We start from the raw sequence: 20,367 nt of genomic DNA, 5'->3' as shown, positions 1-20,367 counted from the left end.
TAATATTTCTTACTGTTAGTAGTATGTTAAATAATCTTCACATACCAGTTGTGAACCATCAGCTTCTGCACAGCCAGTAGCGCATTGTAACGAACTTGTTGGTCTTCATGATGCATGTGGTTCATTACCAGCTGTTTACCACCAAGCTGTTCAATCACTCTGAAAGAGAGGAGGGGAGCAGTTTTTTTGACATTATTTCAGCTTCTAGGTAGCTATCCTATCCAACCACTTCATGTTCAAGGCATTAAGAGGTTAAGTATAAGTCACAAAATATTTATTTTATTAAAAGGATTTGTTTCCTAACATATACATCTTATTTGACATGTTACAAACGCAGATCTCTCATACTACCTACTGAATTTTTTTTAAGAATTCACAACATCAGAAAGCGTTTGTACTGGACTCCTCTGTTTGCTACCCACTACCTACTTCCATAAATTTTGAAATAAACAACTATCAAGGAAGGAGCCCTTTTCAGAGAGGGTTATTTACTTTACCCAGCTTGCTAAAGAACTCAATATTGGCTTGAGAGGGTTGGCAGGGTACAGCACTATTGATTATTATTTAGGAGGAGGTAGTGCCCTCCCCTCCATAAATTGATGATAACCAGGTCACTCCGTTTTTCATAAGCATAAAGCCCCAATCCAGTCCAGCACTGCCTAACCCAGAAAAAAATGCTTGTAATCACACCAACACCTATTGAAACCAGCCACTTGGTACTCCTCATACTGCTTTTTGCCATTCAAACTGTTCTAGAGCCACAGCTATTCTTGCACAAGACACAGAACTAGCTGCGAAGTCACTATTTCCAGAAAAACAGTATGCTTGAGCTGCATCTTTCACTACAAAATTCACCATAGTAGTCAGCCATTGCTTTTTAATAGCTATACCAAATCCCACACGAAATACTGATGAAACCTAGTATCACATGTCATGAATATATCATTTCTTAAAAAAAAACCTGAAAGGCAACACACTTAAAACCTGAAAAAAGTATCACCATCCAGATGACTCTCTACATGCAGCATTTTGGTCTGTCATAACAAAGAAAGTTTGAAGAGAATTTGCAAGGAATATATAAACTGATTACTCACTGACTTGCATATGTTTTTTTTACATCAGTTCTCTCACAGGTCACTGAGTAGTTAAACACAATATCCTGCGAAAAGGCCATCATTTGCATTACTCTTAACCTGACACTATCCTGCCATTCTAAGCTTGCATTAGCCGTCTGCTTTTATTACTGTTCTTTTCATGGCCAAATTAATGCATTACTGATGCACAACACAACATGTTTTTGTAAACTGCAGAACAGTATAAAGACATAGCGTGGAGATGAAAAAGAGAATTTCCCATTTTGCTTATATTATATAACTCAGTCAAAACCATCCTGGATACCACAAGGATTATTATTTCTCCATAGTATTAAAGCATATAAGGATGCTTCATACAACAGGAATGCATTCAGAAATTGTTTTAAGCTAGAAAATCCTCGCCAAGAATTCAAGAAGTTATTAGCAATGTAACAGATTCAAAAAAACCTTTATGTCTCCCTTAAGCTGCCTCACATTTTTAATCATGAGTTACATATAAAACCACTGCACACAAAGACAAGACTATGAAACACAAACAGGAATTTTTTTCCTCATTACAGGACTGACTTAAACACTGAATTTTCAGGAATTGAAAGGAGGTAAGAAAAGCATTAAAGTCAAAACCTTCCTTATGCTAGGAGCATGTAAGAAACAAAAATAAAAAGTTTAAATCCTATAATCACAGATGGAAGTAGAGTATTTCAGATGACAGTACATCACTGAAATTATGGCTGAGAATATGAAGAGTCAAAGAACAGCATTACCGTTCTAGCATACCACTGCCTTCTGGTACAAATCACTTCCCAGCTATGTGTTTTAGACCAAGAGGTAAGCAAATGTGAAGAAGGTTCACAGTGAATCCCATTCCTTCAAGTTCCAAACCTGCTCAAAACACTACTTTTATTTCTTTTCCCTCTCCTCAACTTCTGCTGACTTTACAGCAGTAATAGAGCCCAATGGAGCACTTATGGTACGTGTATGTCTTCTGCAGGGACCGTTCCCCATAACAACAGTGCACTAAGCCAAAACGGTAGCAATTCCAACAAGTTTGCATGCTGAAGAGTCAGATTTTAACATGACCCATTTAAAGGAAGAAAGAGGAAACACAAGAGGAAGACAAATGAGAATGGTTTAGACTGTTATAGCAGAAAATATTAATATGAAGTACACACAACATATCTAAAAGCAGACCAAGGTGAAAAAGGGAATGCAATTAAGCTGTTTCTGAATCATGGGAATGGCTGTAGGTGTCAATCTCTTGTGCATGCAAAACATAAAACCCATGTTCACGGTATTCAGGTGAGTGAAAGTGTTGATCTCACATAGCCGTAACCCTTGGGCCACATGGAAGTTGTACTGGAAGCTGATGTTTAGCCTGCATTTATTTTCAGTGACTGAAAACAGCAATGCCGTACTTTATTTCTGCTGTTACATTGTCAGAAAATGCACGTCGGTGAGCCTCATTAGAAACCCACTGTGCTATTGCCTTGAGAACTTGGTCCACAATGTGCAATTTTAAAGGTAAGTTAAAATTATTTAAGCTGACAACGTTAGACAACAGCCAAGCAAAAGTGTAGCATTTAGTTTAACAAACATCATCTTTTGTCAAAGAGAAAGGTTAGCCAGCACTGTTATTCCAGGGTCTCTGCTGTGCGTGGCAGGTAAACTCAAGAAGTTTTAGGTTCTAATTCGCCTCTGCTGAAGGATGATCCAGTTAAGAGTTGAGGACAAACACTTAAAGGAAACAAAAGTATTTAAGACATTTGAACTCTCTTATTCTTCTAAACCAATGAATAGCATCCGTTCCCAAAGTGAGTCATGCAATCAGAGTGTGAAATGCCAACCAGGCGTAGGAGCAGTAAACGATTATATATCAAAAAACATCATGGTAAGAAATGGACTATTACGTGGGAACTGACACACAGTCCTTAAGTATTTTAAGCTTTTAGACCTAAAATTGCTGAAGTCATACTTAGTAAGAATACACCGGATTACAAAGGAAATTCTTTAAAAGAGACTGAGGCATTTTAGTTTGCCCATCAGAACAGAAAGCTAAATAAGCCAAGTCCCTAAGCCAAAAGCAGATAAAGTATGAGAAGTTGATATGAGAATGTGGGTTAGAATAGTATCTAGGACACTTCTTATTTGCCGATGATGGTCATCATCAACCTCCTTTTGAAGGTTAACACATTTCTGAATAGGTTTAACAGCCTGGAAGCTGAGCTGGGGTCCCACATTTTCCCAGCTACAGACAAAGAGATACAGGTCCTGCTTATCCACTCCTCCAACTTCATAGCTTTGGTCCAGCAACTGCATGGCCATACTAGCCCAAGCATTATGCCACATTTGGGTAGATGTGTGCAAGCTGTTTAAAGATTATGGAATATGCCTATTAAAAGGGTTTCAGACAAAGGGCAGCTCAAAGCAGGAGCAACCAGTATTAGTCCTTCAGCTTTGCCACTTGCAGGCAGCAGTGTGAGTTTCCACCTTATTGGAGATTATCTTGCCTCCCCTCTGATACCAGTTATCATAAATCTCTTTTGGAGGACACAGGAGCTAATTAGCAAATACACAGCACTGCTCAGTACAAGTGGTACAAACTGAACACCTCTGACTTTTCTTAGTGGACCAAGAAAACAGCTAATTTGTACCAATGATCTAAAAATATCTTCAGTTCAAGTTGCTTACAAGACTACAAAGGCTGTGAGTCTTTCTAGAGAGAACAAATCTTTCTAGCACATACATGGCATGAAGTTTTCTATCTGTTGTCCGTGAATCTACTACTGTCAAGACAGCAGTCTGCACAAGAAGTGTTCATGAAATTCCCAACAAGCCTAGAAGACCATTCTCATCTTCCCCATTAAACCCTATGCAGAAACAGATCACTTCTTTGCTACAAAAATTAAGTCACATGTCCCTTTGGGTGACTGATGAGCATGATTCCTGCAAAAATCAAAGGCCCCTTTCTACTTCAGTGGTCTCTTTACCTTAGAGATGCAATTATTCAGCAAACATCTTTGCTCACAGGTTTTTGAAACAAAACAAAGCAAGAAAATACAGCAATAACTGTCTGTATATTTTGACAGGAATTCAGGTTTACAATAAACATTAACACTTTCACCAAAACGTGTATGTGTGTAGCTAAAAGAAAACATGCTAAAATAGAAGTGATAACTGAATCTGTGCTGACATCACTGAAATGACAACAGCAATTGTTTGTGAGAAAAATCTTGTCTCGGTAGTCTTAAGTCACAAAATAGACTTAATCATTGTTGAAATAGACCATCCACTAAGACTGTAAGTCCAACAGTCATAATAGAGGGTAAAAATGACATGTTGATTAAATTCTTGGTAGCTCTTCTAATCTCTTCTGGCACATGTCTTCTGCTTCAGTCTAAAAACTTATTCAAGACTTCTTTAGACATAGGTTCCCTTCACTGTTAAGAGACACTGAAATATATTAAGTCAAAGATCTAGTTTGTATTTTCTCATCTGATCTAGTTGCGTTTTCTCACCATCCCAGTGAATTAAACTTAAGCATAACCTGCAGTCCCTAGGTAGCATATTTTAATACAAATAAGCAAAAAAGCCACAGGCAAAGTATATACTCTAGCTACTCTCCTGAGTAAGAACATTGGCATTTTTCTTACCGTTTCCCACGGGGATAGTGTCGTACATATTCTCCCACATCATGAGCAGCTACAGCCAGCACTTGTGGATCATCAGAAACCTCCAGAAGTTTTGTCAGGATTCTAGGAAAGGATTTGAAACAATCAAGTCCCAGGTTTGGGGTTTTGTTTTGGGTTTTCTTTGTTGTTGTTTTTTTAAATCACTGGTAACTTAAAATAACAAAGCTTGTACCCATAAAAATGCTTTACAAGTCACCCAAACAGCAAAGCTAGAATAGAACTTTTCCCAAACATGCAGTTGCACTTAAAACAATGGAGATTCTGCCCTAATTAACAGAATTATTGAAATCATTCACTAGAGTGAGTTTAGTGAGCCACATCTACAAATACCTGTAACCAAGGTGTACAAAATATCTCCTTTTTTTATACATTGGCTTCAAGACCAACAGTTTTGAGTTCAAGATAAGCCATACTAACCAAACGTATAAATATTTATAGACTGAGACAGGGTGGGACACAAGCACAAAGCCTACACAAGGCCAACAGATGCTGCTGCTTCTGTTATACAATAGACCCCAGTCATGCTTGCATGCTGTTCCCAGCTCCTGCACTCGGGATTCTGCACTATGGATTCAGAAAGTGATAAGGCCACATTGCTCGTGACACAGCAAGGGGGGTATGACAAGCCTGCTATCCATCAGCCTTTCCCCAACTCCATTCCTCCCCTCACAACAGTGGCCTTGCTCAATGCAGGATATAAGGACAAAAAGGGCAGAATTTTATGCAGAACACTGTCATACAGTCACTTAAAAATTAAAAGGCATCCTAGCGGTTGAGAACAAAGCAGCACACAGAGTTCTTTGTTCTATGCAACTGTGAACTTCTCTCAGTTCAATACCATCAACTTTATCTCAAAAACATCACTTGTTCAGTTAACTGTTGTGGTCTAAAAAGCAGTTCTGTCCTAACTCAAAGACTGAGATGATGAAAGTTATACCTTGTAATTGACTCCGATTTCATATATTAGTTATTCTGTTAGCATGAACAGAAATACAGAGCTGTAAGAACTAGAAAACAGTTTCTGCACTCTTAATATTGTCTGCATTTTTTAATTAACTAGTTTAATCAGTTTTAGTGGAAAACAGTTACTGTTCTCTAGCCAGTAATGAGGAGGGGGAAAAAAATGACACAGATATGAAGGTTCGGCACTAATAATAAGTTTAAAAGGTTAAACATACAGATCACTGGAAAATTAGAGATTCACCTGCGCTTAGTGAGATGACAAACATGTTTCAGGCCAGAAAGTGAGAGATGAAGCACTTCTCATTTTAAAAGAACTCCTAATTTGGACAAGAAGTAGGAGCAGAAACTTGAACCGTAACACTAATCAGAAGACACTAAAGATCCATACTATATTGTTGAACAAAATACAAGTCCAGCATCACTTGCTTAAGAAGTCAATAATGGTGGAAGGCAGAAAAAAGTAAGTTTAACAGTAAGCTTAAGTATATTAGAGTTACAAAACAAGTAAACTGGCAGATAATGGAAAATAAAATGATGTGGCTTGAAGCAAAGAAAGGATTGTCTGTCAAATGCCTTACAACACAAAAGAAGTTCTGAGGTGCAAGAATCTCCCCACCACATTGGGGGGTGGGGTGTTGGTTTTTTGTGGGGTTCTTTGGTTTGTTTTTTGGGGGGGGCGTGGGTTAAAGGAACTATTGTAGATCACTGTCTCTGTGTCAGCACAAGCACAATAAATTTATCTAGCAGTCCCAGAATCAGGAGAGATGAATATAGCAAGAAATTGCAATTGCTACAGCAAATACTAAGCCTCAACATCAGCTTCATGTTGCAGTTGGCAGCATCTAAAATTTTTAAGTCTATAAGTCTACATATTTAGCAATATGCGCTCAGGGAGGAATTTATCAGACTTGTTCTGAAGAGGATTCAGGGCAGACTAAAATGCACGTAAAGCTCAGGATCAGCTTGCTCTTGCCATGCCTTCTAACATCTCACATGCTCCACTCAACCTCCTTATTTCTGTTAGGTCTGGCACTTATTAGCAAATACTGAACAGGAAAAACACAACATATTATCAGTTAATGACAATGCAGTTAAACAGCTAAGAGCTCCTGCAAGCTCATTAAGGCCTAGACATCTTCCGAGTACATACTTTCAGAAGCCAGCAAGTAAGTCCTTGGCTCCAAAAGGAAAAATGAGCTTCAGCTTCACTTCATCTAACAATCTACGTACACCAAACACAGTCCCAAGACAAAACAGACAGATTGCAACGTAATGCAGCAAGTCAGATTTTCCATGGCACAACTTTCAACCCCCAAGTATTCAAGACAGGAGTTCATTACTCAGATCAACAACAACGCAAAACTAAGACCAAGGTATGGTAAAAACATTTTTAATTAGATCAATTAGTGCAGCTGTTTTTTCAAGTGAAAGCATGAAAAGAGTCAACAGCACAAATTTGCATGCAAGTTAAGCTACAGATATTCCCTCTGTCATCATCATCAATATATTTTGACAAGTAAAGGCAAATAAACAATTCTGCTTTTGAACAAAACATGAGTAAGCACCATAAATTCTAAAAATAGCTTTAATTCTAGACATTACTTTGTGTTGAAATGCAAAACCTGTATTAGATACAGGTTCAGTTAAACACAGAAAATATTAAAGAATTATGTGATTCAAGACTTGAAAACTTACTTGAGTAGTTCATAATTCTTCTCATTTAGTCTTACAGCATTCTCCCGCCAAAACTTCTCAGACTTGTGTACAGGACTCCACTCCAGTCTTCCTGACTTGAGCTCAGAACTGTACTCATCGAAGGAGCTGCAACACAAAAGACCTAAATGACATATTGGCTAGGCTTCTACGAACAGAGTTTGAACCTCATGCCTAAGCCTGTCCCTAGCAAGACAAAGCTGGAGCACAACTTGCTATGACACATTTGCAAGTCAGAAGAGAATGAGAACTATTCCCTGTCTCAGAGTTCAACACTTTAAAAATAAGGAAAGGCATGAAAGGCAAGAGAAAAATTTGTTTTCAAACATATCCCTCCATCCACCCCAAAACAAAAGAGGAAAAACCCAAGCCATGCAACCACAGCATCTGGGAAGTTAATTGGCTCTTTTGCCTGTTTTCTAGGTTTTAACTTCCCCAACCAAGGATCCCAGTCCTTGCCTTCCATGAGGTTAAACCTTTGATGTGAACTACAACGTGCAGTTCCATTTATGCACAAGAGTAAGAACTAGGTAAACACTAGCAAAAACTTGAGTTAATCTGGACAGCAGAATGTATTCAAATCAGGTAGTCTTCAGCTTAGACTGGAACTTCTGTAAGATCCCTCTGAGGTCCTTTAACAAAGATCACGTATCCAAAAGTGAAGTTTTCTATTCAGCCTATAAATACTCACTTAGAATAGGAAACTTTTATATACAACCAGCATCTCTCTACGCACTACTTTATCAACTAGTATTTAAGTATCATAATTCTGTATATTATTTAGCCTTAAAAAGAAAAAGAGTTTTACCAATGTTTGCATAATTGCATTTTTTTAAAGTTCACACTGCAAAACATACCTAAGGTCCTGCACGCTCTCACCAAGCTTGTCCAGTAGAAATTTGATATCTTCACTTATGTCTTCATCATCATATTTCTGCTGATCCAAATTCTCTAGCTGCTTTAAAACTTTACACTGAATCATGGCAAGAGCATATTCTTGGCGAGTTTCCCTCTCAGTAGACTTCTCTAACAAATTCTAGGGAGGTAAAAATTTATTTGTTTGTTTTGAGAACAGACTACTTTGAAACAAAGTGGTATTTTTAAGAAATTCTTATTGGCACTTTTTGATTTATTAAGTGACAGAATCGACCACTTCCCAAAATAATTTCTCCAAAGAAGTACGGTATGAGTCTACCACACAGTGGCTGCTTTACGCCTACGTTTAGTAGCATAAATTGCCTAGGACTAACCTTACTACACAGGAAGAGTATTCATACCTGTCACCACAGCAGACAAAGAGGAACTTAAAAAAAAAAAAAGAAGGCTCTGTCTTGCAAGGTAGATGTAATGCAACCGTATGTGCTGAAAAGCACCACCACCACTGCATTCAAGTTTAGGTCACTTAGACCTTTTTCTTCCTAGGTGGTATGCTACCTTCAGTACTAGAAAGTATTAATTCACATGCTTTGATCACTTTCCACATCAAATCAGGCTGACTACAAAGACTATTCAAAGAAAAAGGACAGGCTTATATCCCAAATCCCAGAGTCTCTGCTATAAACAGCTATTTTTATCTGGGATTATCATTTTAGCTTTCTGTGCAGGACAGCTTTAAAAAAAAAAATAAAAAAAAAACAACCTGAAGTCATCTTTCCAACTCAAGAGTTACCACCTGGATTAGATCAGCTTTTTTTGAATTTGGGAATATTCTAACTAGACATTTTTATTCAAACAGAAGCTTGTTGGCAAGAATGGAATTGCAAGCACAGAATGTAATAGCCAAGTTCCAATGTCATTTATTCATTACATTTCTACTCAATTTAATCAGCTTCAAATTATGTTTTTCAATCAGAGCTAGCCACCTGCACTTTTTGATAAAGCTGAAAACATGAATTCCATATAAAAGACAAAGTCCTTAACAAACAGAACATGTGTTCATATAAATAAGCCTTAACATCTACCAGAAATAAGCACTGAAACCATACAGAACGAATTTGACTGCATCACTCTCATTCATGTCACAGAACCATTACACTTAAGGTTTCTAAGATATCAGACATCATATTAGTTAGTAAGGCCAAACACTGCAAATAAATGTTAAAACTTGTATACTGAAAATAAAGTCATATTACTGCTTTTAATGGCCACATACAATTAGCTTTAGTGTCCAAAAAAAAAAACACCCCTGTTTCTATTTCAGTAAAAGAACTGTGAAGTAAAGGGTAATTTACAGAAAGTAATGCTAAATTACTTAGAGTGAAAAGTGCTAATGAGAGCAAGAGAACAAATAATGAATCTTAAAAGACAAAATTCAACAAGTTCAAGGAACAGGTAGATAAAGTTTCCAAAGAACTCCTAGTTAAGAGAATTATAGGCAGATGTGGAAGCTACTCCAAATATTATTAGCTGTCTCATACCATAGTGAGATATTCAAGCTTTTTATAGTGGAATTGAAAGGATATGTTAGGAAAGTACAAACAGGAACAAATTACTAAATAGAATGGATCAGTAAACTACTCCGTGATAAAAAAAAAACCCTTAAGGTACAAAAATTAGTTACAGGTAGGAAACAGACATAAAAGTATGAAAAATGAGGAGAAAAAAAAAAACCAAACATTTTAATAGGTAAAGAGAGAAAGTAATTGATTCAAAGTAGACAGAAGTACCCAATACCTGTTGCTTTACATAAAAAAGTTACGTTACAATTACTTACTTTAGGCAATTAACTTGCCAAAGAGGTGACACAGGTCAAATTAGGAGAAACCAAGCAGTAGAGAAGACGTATGCAAGTTGTCAAGACTCATGGCATACCTTCAGTAATGCACAATGAGCTAAAGAAGGGTAATCACTAGTGCCTGTGTTAACATGGTTTTTTTTACTCAACCTTATTTTAAGATGACATTGAAGAGCAGACATCTACTACTTGTAATAGCATGTCTATTACCTGTAGCAAAACTCAGCTCACAAAAAAAAAAAAAAAGAATTAAGCTTTCAATCCAATTTACTGATATGGTCCAGCAGAAACAGTTGTGCATCAGCAACATTCGAGACCTACTCGTTTGAGAGAGAAGCGCAGCACAATTGCAGTCAACAGACACTTACCCGAAATGCTGCAAGGATGATTCTAGTTACTTTCTCTTTGACAGATTCCTGCAGAATATCTGACAGCACTGGAACGATATTATACCGACGGAGATATTCACACATTTGAGGGCTAAATGCCAGCAGCCACACACAGAAAATCATCTGATACTGGAGCTGGAAGCCACATTTGTTGCTCAAGACCCCCATGATACTGAAAAATTAACATAGTACATATTTAATTTTTAAATAATGACTGCATAGATTGCATTGCTCCACCCTGAAACATTAAAAGAAATGGTTAACAGGAACTTATTGGAAAGAGCTGCTGAGGATGAGCATACAACACACGCTTCACAGTATCCTACACCAGTATTTATCATTGTACAAGCAGCTTGTTCAGAAAGCCATCTTTTAAAGATATAGTTATTTCCTCCTTAGCCTTACAGCCATAAAGCACCTGTTCCCATGCGAACTGATGTGGTACTGTATCCATCTTCAGTTTCACCAAGACTCTTTTTCTACTGGCATGTTTAGAGCATAATTTGTCATTCTAGGAGAAACAGAGAAACGCATAGCTACTCTTTGGAGTTAAGAAAGAGAAGGAGTAAACAGACAGAACAATATCTACATAAATTGAACTTGTTTCCTTAACTCTATTTCTCCACAGGAGTGTCTGAAACTAGCTGAAGTAGTCATTATTTAACAAGTGAGTTCAGAGAAAACAGCTTATAGATACAACACACCACAGACATACAAAGCACTGCTAGAGAATAATATCACAAGATCTCCAAGAAGAAATCATGCAGCACCTTTGTTCAGCTGAAGTTTTGAAAATTTAATATGCAATTTACAGGTCCATTCCAAAAAAGCTAACCCAATTTAAAAAAAAAAAAAAAAACACCAACTAGTTTCAACATCATTGCTATCAAAATTAAGACAAATTTAAACTTGTTGAAACACAGGCTTATTGTAATGCTTTAACAGTTTATTAAAAAGCTTCCTTGGAGCAAAAGTTTGTTTCAATAGCATCACCTTGACACACGTAAACATCTTTTGAACTTTCACTTCACCGGCAACTTTGACTTTTCTCCATTTCAGAGTACCAGGGTACTTTTTCTTAAAGTGCAAATTGTATAGCCACAATCCCCAATAGAGGCACGCACAGCAGAAGAATTATTTACAGACAAGCATTTTTTAAATAAGATGAGTGACAACATCCTAGCCTCATGCAGAGCTATTTATGAAGAGAATCTGGATAAAAGAATGACCTACTTGAAGCCATATGTGGAAAAAAAAATTTGAGCTTAGCTCTAGAGCATGTTTCTCCTTTCCCTAATATTTTTCAGACTGAACAACTCCAAACTGAAAGACAAGGAAGATTAGCAGAAACTCATTTTGTTAGTCCTTGTTCTATTAAATTAAAAAAAAAAAAAAAAAAAAGAGCATCTTCAGCTGAAGACAAATGGCTGTATTCCCCTTCAGATATTTATTTAAGCAGTTTTTCATGAAGAGTAAAGTAGCATTAACAGCTCAACATTGGTACCTATATCTGCAAGTTTCATTTGTCTATTTGACTCTATTAATGTTTGAAAACAAATAGGGTTTGTACTCAAACAGAGCAGCTGTCTTTTGCAAGAGAGTTCTACTCCGAAAGAGGTCACTGGGGAACATGCTATTGTAAGTGCAAGTATATGCATATAAATTGAAATAAATGCTTACCAATTTACTCCATCTGCTTCTACCCACGCAAAGCGATATTCATTGACCCTAAGCATCAGCTGCAGACATCCAGCAACACATTGTACATACTGGGAACTCTGGTGAAAAGAAGAAAACATCATTTCTTACAAGAAGAGTTCGGTAGTAAGTGCTGAAGTTCAGTTTTCCAAACTAGGCTTTACTGGCATACTTCAACACACATTTCTTCAGTGACAATTCCAAATCAAACAGGCTCACTCTTACAATGCTTTACATTCCCCTATTTAAAAAAAACAAACTCACAAGAAAAGGTGGGAAGCAAAATATAAATGAAGAGTTTTGAATAGGAAAGAAGTGTTATGCAAGTGATACCATTTTACATCACCATAACAGATTTTTATATCCCATTTGAACATGCCTTCTTTCAGTATCAGAATGAAGGCTGTCTTCTGTTTGATTATACTGCCAGAGCCCTTTCATCCACAGAATCAACTGTTATTGCATTGAGCAAACTTTGGGAAATAAATCAGCAAACTGGTTACCAAGCTTGAAGAAGTTTGCTAGAGGTCATTGTAGAAAAAGGAATCTTGAACTCAAGTTCTTCCCACTCCCATTCTCCACCTCAAAACAGCAGTGGTGTCATTACAATTGTGTATTTTCCTACGCGTGTGCCACACAGGAAGTACAATGCTTATCATAATGAGATGTATATTTATACAAAAAAATACCATTATAAAAACAAGTATGCAAAATCATCCTCAAAGTTTAGCTTTGCATTTTAATTTTTTCTTCTTTTCATTAAAAGCTTAACACAATATACTGTGCTAAGAAAAGAATAATAAGACTAAAATTTTCCCATCAGGAAAACGCTGAGAGATGCATCACTGAATTCTATTTTCATTCAGACTCTTATATGAATGGTCAAAACCAGAATCATTAAACAGCTTTTCACCTCTAAAAGCCTGTATTTTCTATGCAGTAACACATAAGATGGGCTACAGTTCAAAAATGGGTTTTGGTCAGCCCATTGTCCCTCCCACTACAGCAACAGAAAGATCCCAAGGTACAACAAAAGTGGCATTTTTTTCTCTCTTCTTGCTCAACTTCTGGCATTATCTTCACTAATACTCACATATGCTACTAATAAAATGTTGGGGTTTTTTTTTCCTATAAGCCTTTTTCTTCACTAAGTGTCTTGAAAGTTTTATGGTAAATCACGCACATAATACAAAGTCAAACCTTTCAAACATTTAATGGAGTGAATAAGTTAGCCAATCCCATACAAAGAGGAAAGAGAAGAGACAACAAACAGAATTTAAAATAAAGATGAATTCATTCTGGGTCTCTCACCAGTGATTAAGACCTTTATGTAAAAAACTGAATCTGAACATCTAGGCCCAAATCATCATACAGAACATTTATTTCCCTGGGTCGGTATTCACTCTCACACACCATGCAAATAAAACAGCTATAAACACACAGACAGCCCTCCTGCCCCCAAATAACAGATTAACTTAACTGTATCACCAACCTGTGTACTACTGAACTTGAAGTCTTTTTTTTTAAAGAGTCTGTCATAAAAGCATTCTCTTCCAACACTATTATAATGGAAATGTTGTAACAGATACCAGCCCTCATTTCCTGTGTAAAATGTTACAACTGCATCTTCAATTTACTCTGAAATAAATTAGTCAGGACCTGCTTGGAAATCCTGCACAAGCTAGATCTGAAATCAAAACACTAATGAAGTGAAGACAATACTTACCCAACTTAATTATCCTAGAACATATTTGCACTATCAGTTCTGCTGCTTTGAGACCCTGCAGTAGTATGGTACATCCATGCAGTGCTACACTACAATAAATACAGGTTTCTAAGCCAGTTAGAAGAGCTCACAGCTCCGTAACAAGCAGTGTTGTGTGCTGTAGAACCATTTACTGGTTTAAGGCTCTAGGACACAGGGCTGTCAACCTAACAAAACCTAACAGTATGGCACACAGAACTGCACATGACATACTGAAATACTTCAACTTCTACGCTCAGGCCTTAATTTTACTCCCTATCCATGGTCATGCATAACAGTCTTTCATCTTTTTTATTTTAAACCCTGGTCAGGTGGTAATTTAAGAGGCTTTTATCTACAGGAAGCTAATGCTTTAAAGCGATGGTACATTTAGAAGAGAAACAAATTCCAGGTTCATATTTACATCTTCTGAAAAACTGTGAACACTTTCAGGTTGCAAAAGGAACAAAAGACCAAGCTGAATCCTACTCCACATTCAAAAGCTATGATAAACTGCCTCATTGTGCCACAACAAAATAGAAAATCCAGTTACGATGATCACTTGCGTTTGCTATACTGCTGCAGTTCATCTCAAGCTCAACAGCCATTATAGCTACATGAAATTCAGTATAACTACTGATGAGAAAAGGACAATCCATTTTCCCCTGAATTCAGGCTATTCACATATGAAAAGCTTACAGGTTTGAAAGCACTCTTGTAATTTCATGCTACAGAGGTTTGAGGGACAATGTTAGCTTCAATATCTGATATGCCTTTTCTAAGTTCTGCACATTACAAGAGCCAAAAGCTTCTTAGTCTCAGGTTACTTCTACAAGTCAGACAGTTCAGTGCTAAACAGATAGTGTTGTTCAAATATTAAATTAATTGCATATCATTTTTTAAAGTTTTAACAAAGAGGATGCTAGATACATCTACATTTTTAACAACCCAAACCAACTTGTAAAATACATACTTCCACTGCCAGCATTTTCTGTAAAACCAGTGTTTTAAAAATACTTTTGTTTCTTGGCGCCATCACCTGGCACTCTGTTGTTGTACAGTTCTGATCCCAAATACTTTCTGTTACTGACACCAGAACAGCTCTCTGCACCTTTATCTAAGGAATGGGTATCACCTGCCCAAAATTGCAAATTGACAGATTTCAAAGATATACTCACATCACTTGTGGAGACTGCTCCTGTTTCCACAGAACCCCCTGTACCACGTAGTTTCTAGCAAAAAAAATATAAAAAAGTTTAAAAATCAGAGCTGTCCTTCACCCTTGCAGAACAGTTGTTACCAAGTTTCTTTCGATTCTCCCATCACTTTAGTCATAAAAAGAAGAGATTAACAATCTAGTGGACACTTTTTCTGCTCAATATATTATGATAATATATTGTATTTGTTTCCCCACACACACCACCACATCTAGAAGAATATGCCTGGAGCTGATCCTGGTGTATGGAGATTTATTTTTTCTCTCTCTCTTTTTTTTTTTTTTTTTTTTTTAATTTAAGTGTGGATTTACTCAAGACTTTTATCCATCTTTATCTTCGAATATGAAAACCATTCTCTTGAATCCTTCTAAAAGAAATTCCAACTTCAAGATTCTCACTCAAGAGTAAAAATAAAACTCATTTTTAATAAGCCCAGCCTGGAAAACTATGAAAAAATACACCCTTATTAAAGCTACTGAATGTTTCTCTGCTCTCCAGAATCCACTTCTGCTTCAACAGAATGACAAATCACTGGGTTTTGATAAGGATTGAAGGGAAAATTCTCCAAAAATGAACACAAAGGAGAACAATTAATCTTTGAAGGAGAAGCCAGCAGTAAGCAGTTCATACTGAGCTAATGGCATACAAATACTGTCCAAATAAGTCAGGATTTACTTAGTTTCAAGTGACAGGACTAAAAATAAAAGCTTTGTACTACAGTAAACTGGAAGAAAGTTTTGATATTCACTTCCTGCTGCCATGTAATTTTTCTTCCTAGCAAAAAGCTCTGAGAAACAAACAAGACAGGGAGACAAAACACCCTTATAATATGCTCTCTCAGTGTCCAGAAGAAAATAAACATCTACCAACAGAAAAGGCAAAAAAGCCTTATTTTTTTATTTTTAATTTAAATTTCAAGGACTGAAGTAGAAAATATAAAATAAACTAAAAAATATGTGTTTCAAGAAAAGATATTTAGCTTTAAAAATAAAATTTTATTTTTAAAAAAAGAAAACAAAAAACCCACCTCCTGTTTGCACATCTATCCATTCATGTTCTTGAAAAAAAGTTTCCAAAGTCACTGTAACGTTTAAACAGAAGTAGCTTTTTACCTGTGAACTGAGCTGAGTTTTAATCCAGTTGAAATAGTAATTCAAGTCACTGCCTTCCATAAGTTCCCTCCCCCATGCAGCCAGTTTGGCAATAATTCTTGCTGCCTGAAAGAGAAAGCAATAAACAGATTTTTCAAATGCAGCAATTTCAGGATTCACTGAAAAGTCATATAAGCTCTGGAAACGAAGTTTAGGTAAGAGATGGCCCCTTACAGAAATCTACCTGTTTTCCATATAGGGGACTCAAAGTGCCTAGTAATTACGTTTCCTCAGCTTTCTGCTGCTTCTACTTCCTAGTAACTGGTATATTTTCAGTGTTATCAGACACCTGTCTCTGATGAAGTTCACAGGGCACCAACAAAGAACTCAGAAAGGGGGGGAGCTATCAATGGGCTACTGCTGTAGGACACTATTACAGTCAGAAATCCATCAACAGTAAGACACTTAATGGTCTAACACATACATGAGCAGGCTTACTTTAAGCAACTACGGCATATGCCAAAACAAATGATTGCAAAGTATTAAAGTTTCCTGTACTTTAACTGGTGCAAGTCATCTTCAAGAAGGATGAAGTTTCAAGCCCAGAAGAGTAGAAAACCAAAAGGGAAGGTAGAATTCAAGAATGAGGTTAAGGAGTAAAAATGTAGTCAGGTTACAAATTTTCCTTATGCCTATGGCACAAGAATATATATAACAACACAGAGAACAGAGAGAACAAGTATTTTCATCTGTCTATGTAGATAAAATGATGTGGCAGCAAAAGTCTTCCAGTGTGCATGGGGCGGGGGGGGATGGACACGACACAACAAAAACAACACAAAACTTTGTTTGGAAAACATTCATGTGCTTTAAAAAAATATATGCAAAGAGGCACAATAAGAGAGTAAACTTTGTGTTTGAAAGTGGATTCACATTACATGAGGTTCTCTGTGACTTGTAAAGTTATTTGTATATTTTTGCAGTACCTAAAGAAAACAATATCTGAATAACATATCTGTGAGCAGAGAAACACTGAGCATAGGAATTTCTATATTATACATTTGAAAGCCACCATTCTAGGGAGACTGATTAGTTTCCACTGCAAGGGTCTAAAAATTACACTTTACCTGCACAACTGAGAAGTCAATAGTGTCCGAGTTTGCTCAGACTGCAGTTTTGCAAGATGAGTCTTCAGCAGCAATACAAAAACCCCAAACCAAAAAACCACCACCAACCAAAAAAACCAAGTCTCCTCCTTCAGCTGCACCAAGTAACCTGATTCCACAGCCATGCATTGAATCAGTCAGATTAAAAAAAAAAATCATGCCTGACATTTTTCTTGAAAACAGGCCAGCTCACTGTTCAAGTCACCACACAGCCCCAAACACAGTTGCACTGGCCACACCTAAGGGCAAACAGCATGACTTGCCTGGAATTCCTTGCGCCAGTACTGCCACCACAGCACAACGCAGGCCAGGTATGTGGTTTTGTAGTTTGAGCCACCGACTTGACTCTACCATACCATGCCAGCATAAACATGTGCAGCGAAGAACAATTCACATACCCATGCAGTTTTCTCCCTCTTCAAGCCATATTACAAAGTTTTATTGGTTGAAACTATGGTCTCCATTAGGAATTTACAGTAATACAACCATATTTTTCCCCCACAAGGAAAAAAAAAACCACTGAGATGAAATGGCCAGTTCTCACAACAGATGACAGAAGAATATTAAGAATCCCAGAAAAGTTACTCCATATATACCAGCAACACCCAGTGGCTCAAAGCACGGTAGATACCATACAATGCATGTGGTTGCAGTGGGCTTGGCTGGGATGGACTTAGTTTTCTTCATAGCAGCCCATATGATGCTGTGGTTTAGACTGGTGACCAAAAGAGTGTTGACAACATACCAGTGTTTTAGTTGTTGCTGAGCAGTGCTTGCACAATATCAAGGACTTCTCTGTTTCTCACTCTACACTTCCAGTGAGTAGGCTGGAAGGGGACACAGCCAGGACAGCTGACCAAAGAGATATACTGGCTGGCCTCAGTCTGCTGGTGTTGCGTGATTGCTTTTGCATCACTTTTTTGTTGGATTTGTTTTGGGTTCCACCTCCCCTCCTGTTTTTCCCCCTTCACTGATTAAATTGTCTTTATCTTGATCCACAAGTTTTCTTGCTTCTGCCCTCCCGATTCTCTCCCCAGTCGCGCTGTGGGGGACTGTGCAAGTAACTGGGTGGGAGCTTTCCTGTCAGCTGGGGTCAACCCACCACACCAGCAGACATTATTTCTTCCCCAGTATGCTTACAAACCATTTTAAGCAGATTTCAAGCGGCATTATAGTAACTTGAGCATATGAGAGAACAAGGTACATCAAGGTAAAGGTGTTTCCATTTCACAGGATGAGAACTTAAATTCTAATATTTGTACAGCATGAGGAACATTGACTGACAGTTGTGACAAAAGATATTTTTCTAGCTATGTCTCACTGTGCTTAATTCCCAAATCCTTGCTTTTCTGAGCTTTTAAAACCTGCTCTAATCTCCCAGAAAAAATAATGTCAATAAACAATGTAACTTTTCTTTCTAAAACGTGGTCAAGCGAAGCTTGTATTAAGAATGACTCATCTAGACTGCAAGAGGAAACCTTCCAGTCCAGGCAGTAGTTTAGCTTCAAACTCCAGAATCTCCTAAAGAAAAATAAAAACAGCATTTTTCTCTACCATCTTCAGAGACAGGTTCATTTAAAACTTACCATATGCACAGTGAAAAGATCTTGTCGATTCAACATCGGCAGAAAATAGGACCATGCAGTGTTTTTACCACGTTTTGCATAATCAAAGAAGATACAAACACGCTGATGATTTTCCTGTAAAAATTGGGAGAGGGGAAAAAATAAGAGACTTGTAAAAGCATTCATCATAAGGCAGTTATTTGCTCCTCGTTATGTTGGCATACATTATCACAGTGTATCCTGGCTTGTAACAGCCCATGGAAATTTTTCAATTTGGCAGTTACTTGTGGATACAGTTCATTTCAGCACTCCAATATTAAGGTCAGATATTTGAGGCAGGGAGAAAAACTTTGAAACCCTAGTTATATCTCAGTACTCCAACACTGCTTGAGTAAAAATGGATGTATCCTTTTGATCAAGCAAGCAGAATGAGAGAAGTGAGAGACTAGCTAAATACTGTCATTTTCCAGAGGAACACTACTCTTCATCCAATCAATTATGCTTGAATAAGGTCCATACAAAGTTTTCCACGTATTGCTACTCTCACACAAAAGCCTGTTGTTCAGCTTGGCTGCATGTGTTACAAGGGAAACTTCGGAGACGTACGCTAGTCCTGCCTCTCCATTCCTCTCAATGGGAAGCGAGCTCTTCTCTCCCAGATGAAGCTGCAACTGGTTCAGCTGTTATCTCAGGCAACCTGCACACCTAGGAGAGGACACAGCCACCAGAATTCTGTTCTCCAGTGCTTCTAGACTGAACCACGAGAGACCACAAGTACCTGAACCCGGGCACCGTGCACAGTTTCTTCAAGCATTTCACCTAATAACTACCATGAAAAGCAGCTATTATGGTTCTCCCTAAAGCAGACCAGAGAAGAGGTCATGCAAACCTGAAGGAGAGAGAGGAGCTCTGCTATTTCCTAATAGCCTAGAATATAGACAGTCTTCCAGAAAACCAAATACCTGGATTCTTGCTTTTCCCCAGTATTTCCATATACTTTCTAGCCTAGTGGATACTAAGCTTTCACTCTAAAGAGTGTCTCCTCATTGAAGTCAAGCTATTGCAACGAAGTATACAACTCCTATCAAGAAAGGCAATACTGTTTGAAACACTGTAATTGGGAAACTTGCATGAGAACAGTATCTCAGTCTCCATCACCCAGTTAATTTAATTTTCAAACTCCCCTAGCTGAAGGCCTTTCCTCCACCAATTCAGCACCCTATTATTAACTCTATGGACCAAGAATTAGCGAGGCAAGCCTGCTCATTGGAATACAATCCATTAAGCACAAGATGACCTGAATG

General features: G+C 37.5%; 1 protein-coding gene across 5 annotated transcripts in view; it reads right to left on the bottom strand.

Moving 5' to 3' along the window:
• ATP6V1H (ATPase H+ transporting V1 subunit H) overlaps positions 1-20,367 on the bottom strand; it is a 47,740-nt gene that overhangs the window by 12,260 nt on the left and 15,113 nt on the right. For all 5 annotated transcript variants that reach the window (XM_082327097.1, XM_082327095.1, XM_082327096.1 and 2 more), the window contains 9 exons: positions 19,085-19,198; positions 16,354-16,458; positions 15,203-15,256; positions 12,263-12,360; positions 10,562-10,754; positions 8,317-8,495; positions 7,442-7,567; positions 4,745-4,846; positions 46-159 (listed from right to left, as the gene is read on the bottom strand). In XM_082327097.1, the coding sequence (XP_082183223.1) occupies positions 46-159; positions 4,745-4,846; positions 7,442-7,567; positions 8,317-8,495; positions 10,562-10,754; positions 12,263-12,360; positions 15,203-15,256; positions 16,354-16,458; positions 19,085-19,198 (1,085 nt within the window). The remainder of the gene's footprint in view (positions 1-45; positions 160-4,744; positions 4,847-7,441; positions 7,568-8,316; positions 8,496-10,561; positions 10,755-12,262; positions 12,361-15,202; positions 15,257-16,353; positions 16,459-19,084; positions 19,199-20,367) is intronic.

Source organism: Platalea leucorodia (genome assembly GCF_965183815.1).
Source record: "Platalea leucorodia genome assembly, chromosome: 1".
Classification (NCBI taxonomy): domain Eukaryota; kingdom Metazoa; phylum Chordata; class Aves; order Pelecaniformes; family Threskiornithidae; genus Platalea; species Platalea leucorodia.
Note: the sequence above shows the minus strand (reverse complement) of the source record. Positions and strands in the feature narration are given on the sequence as shown.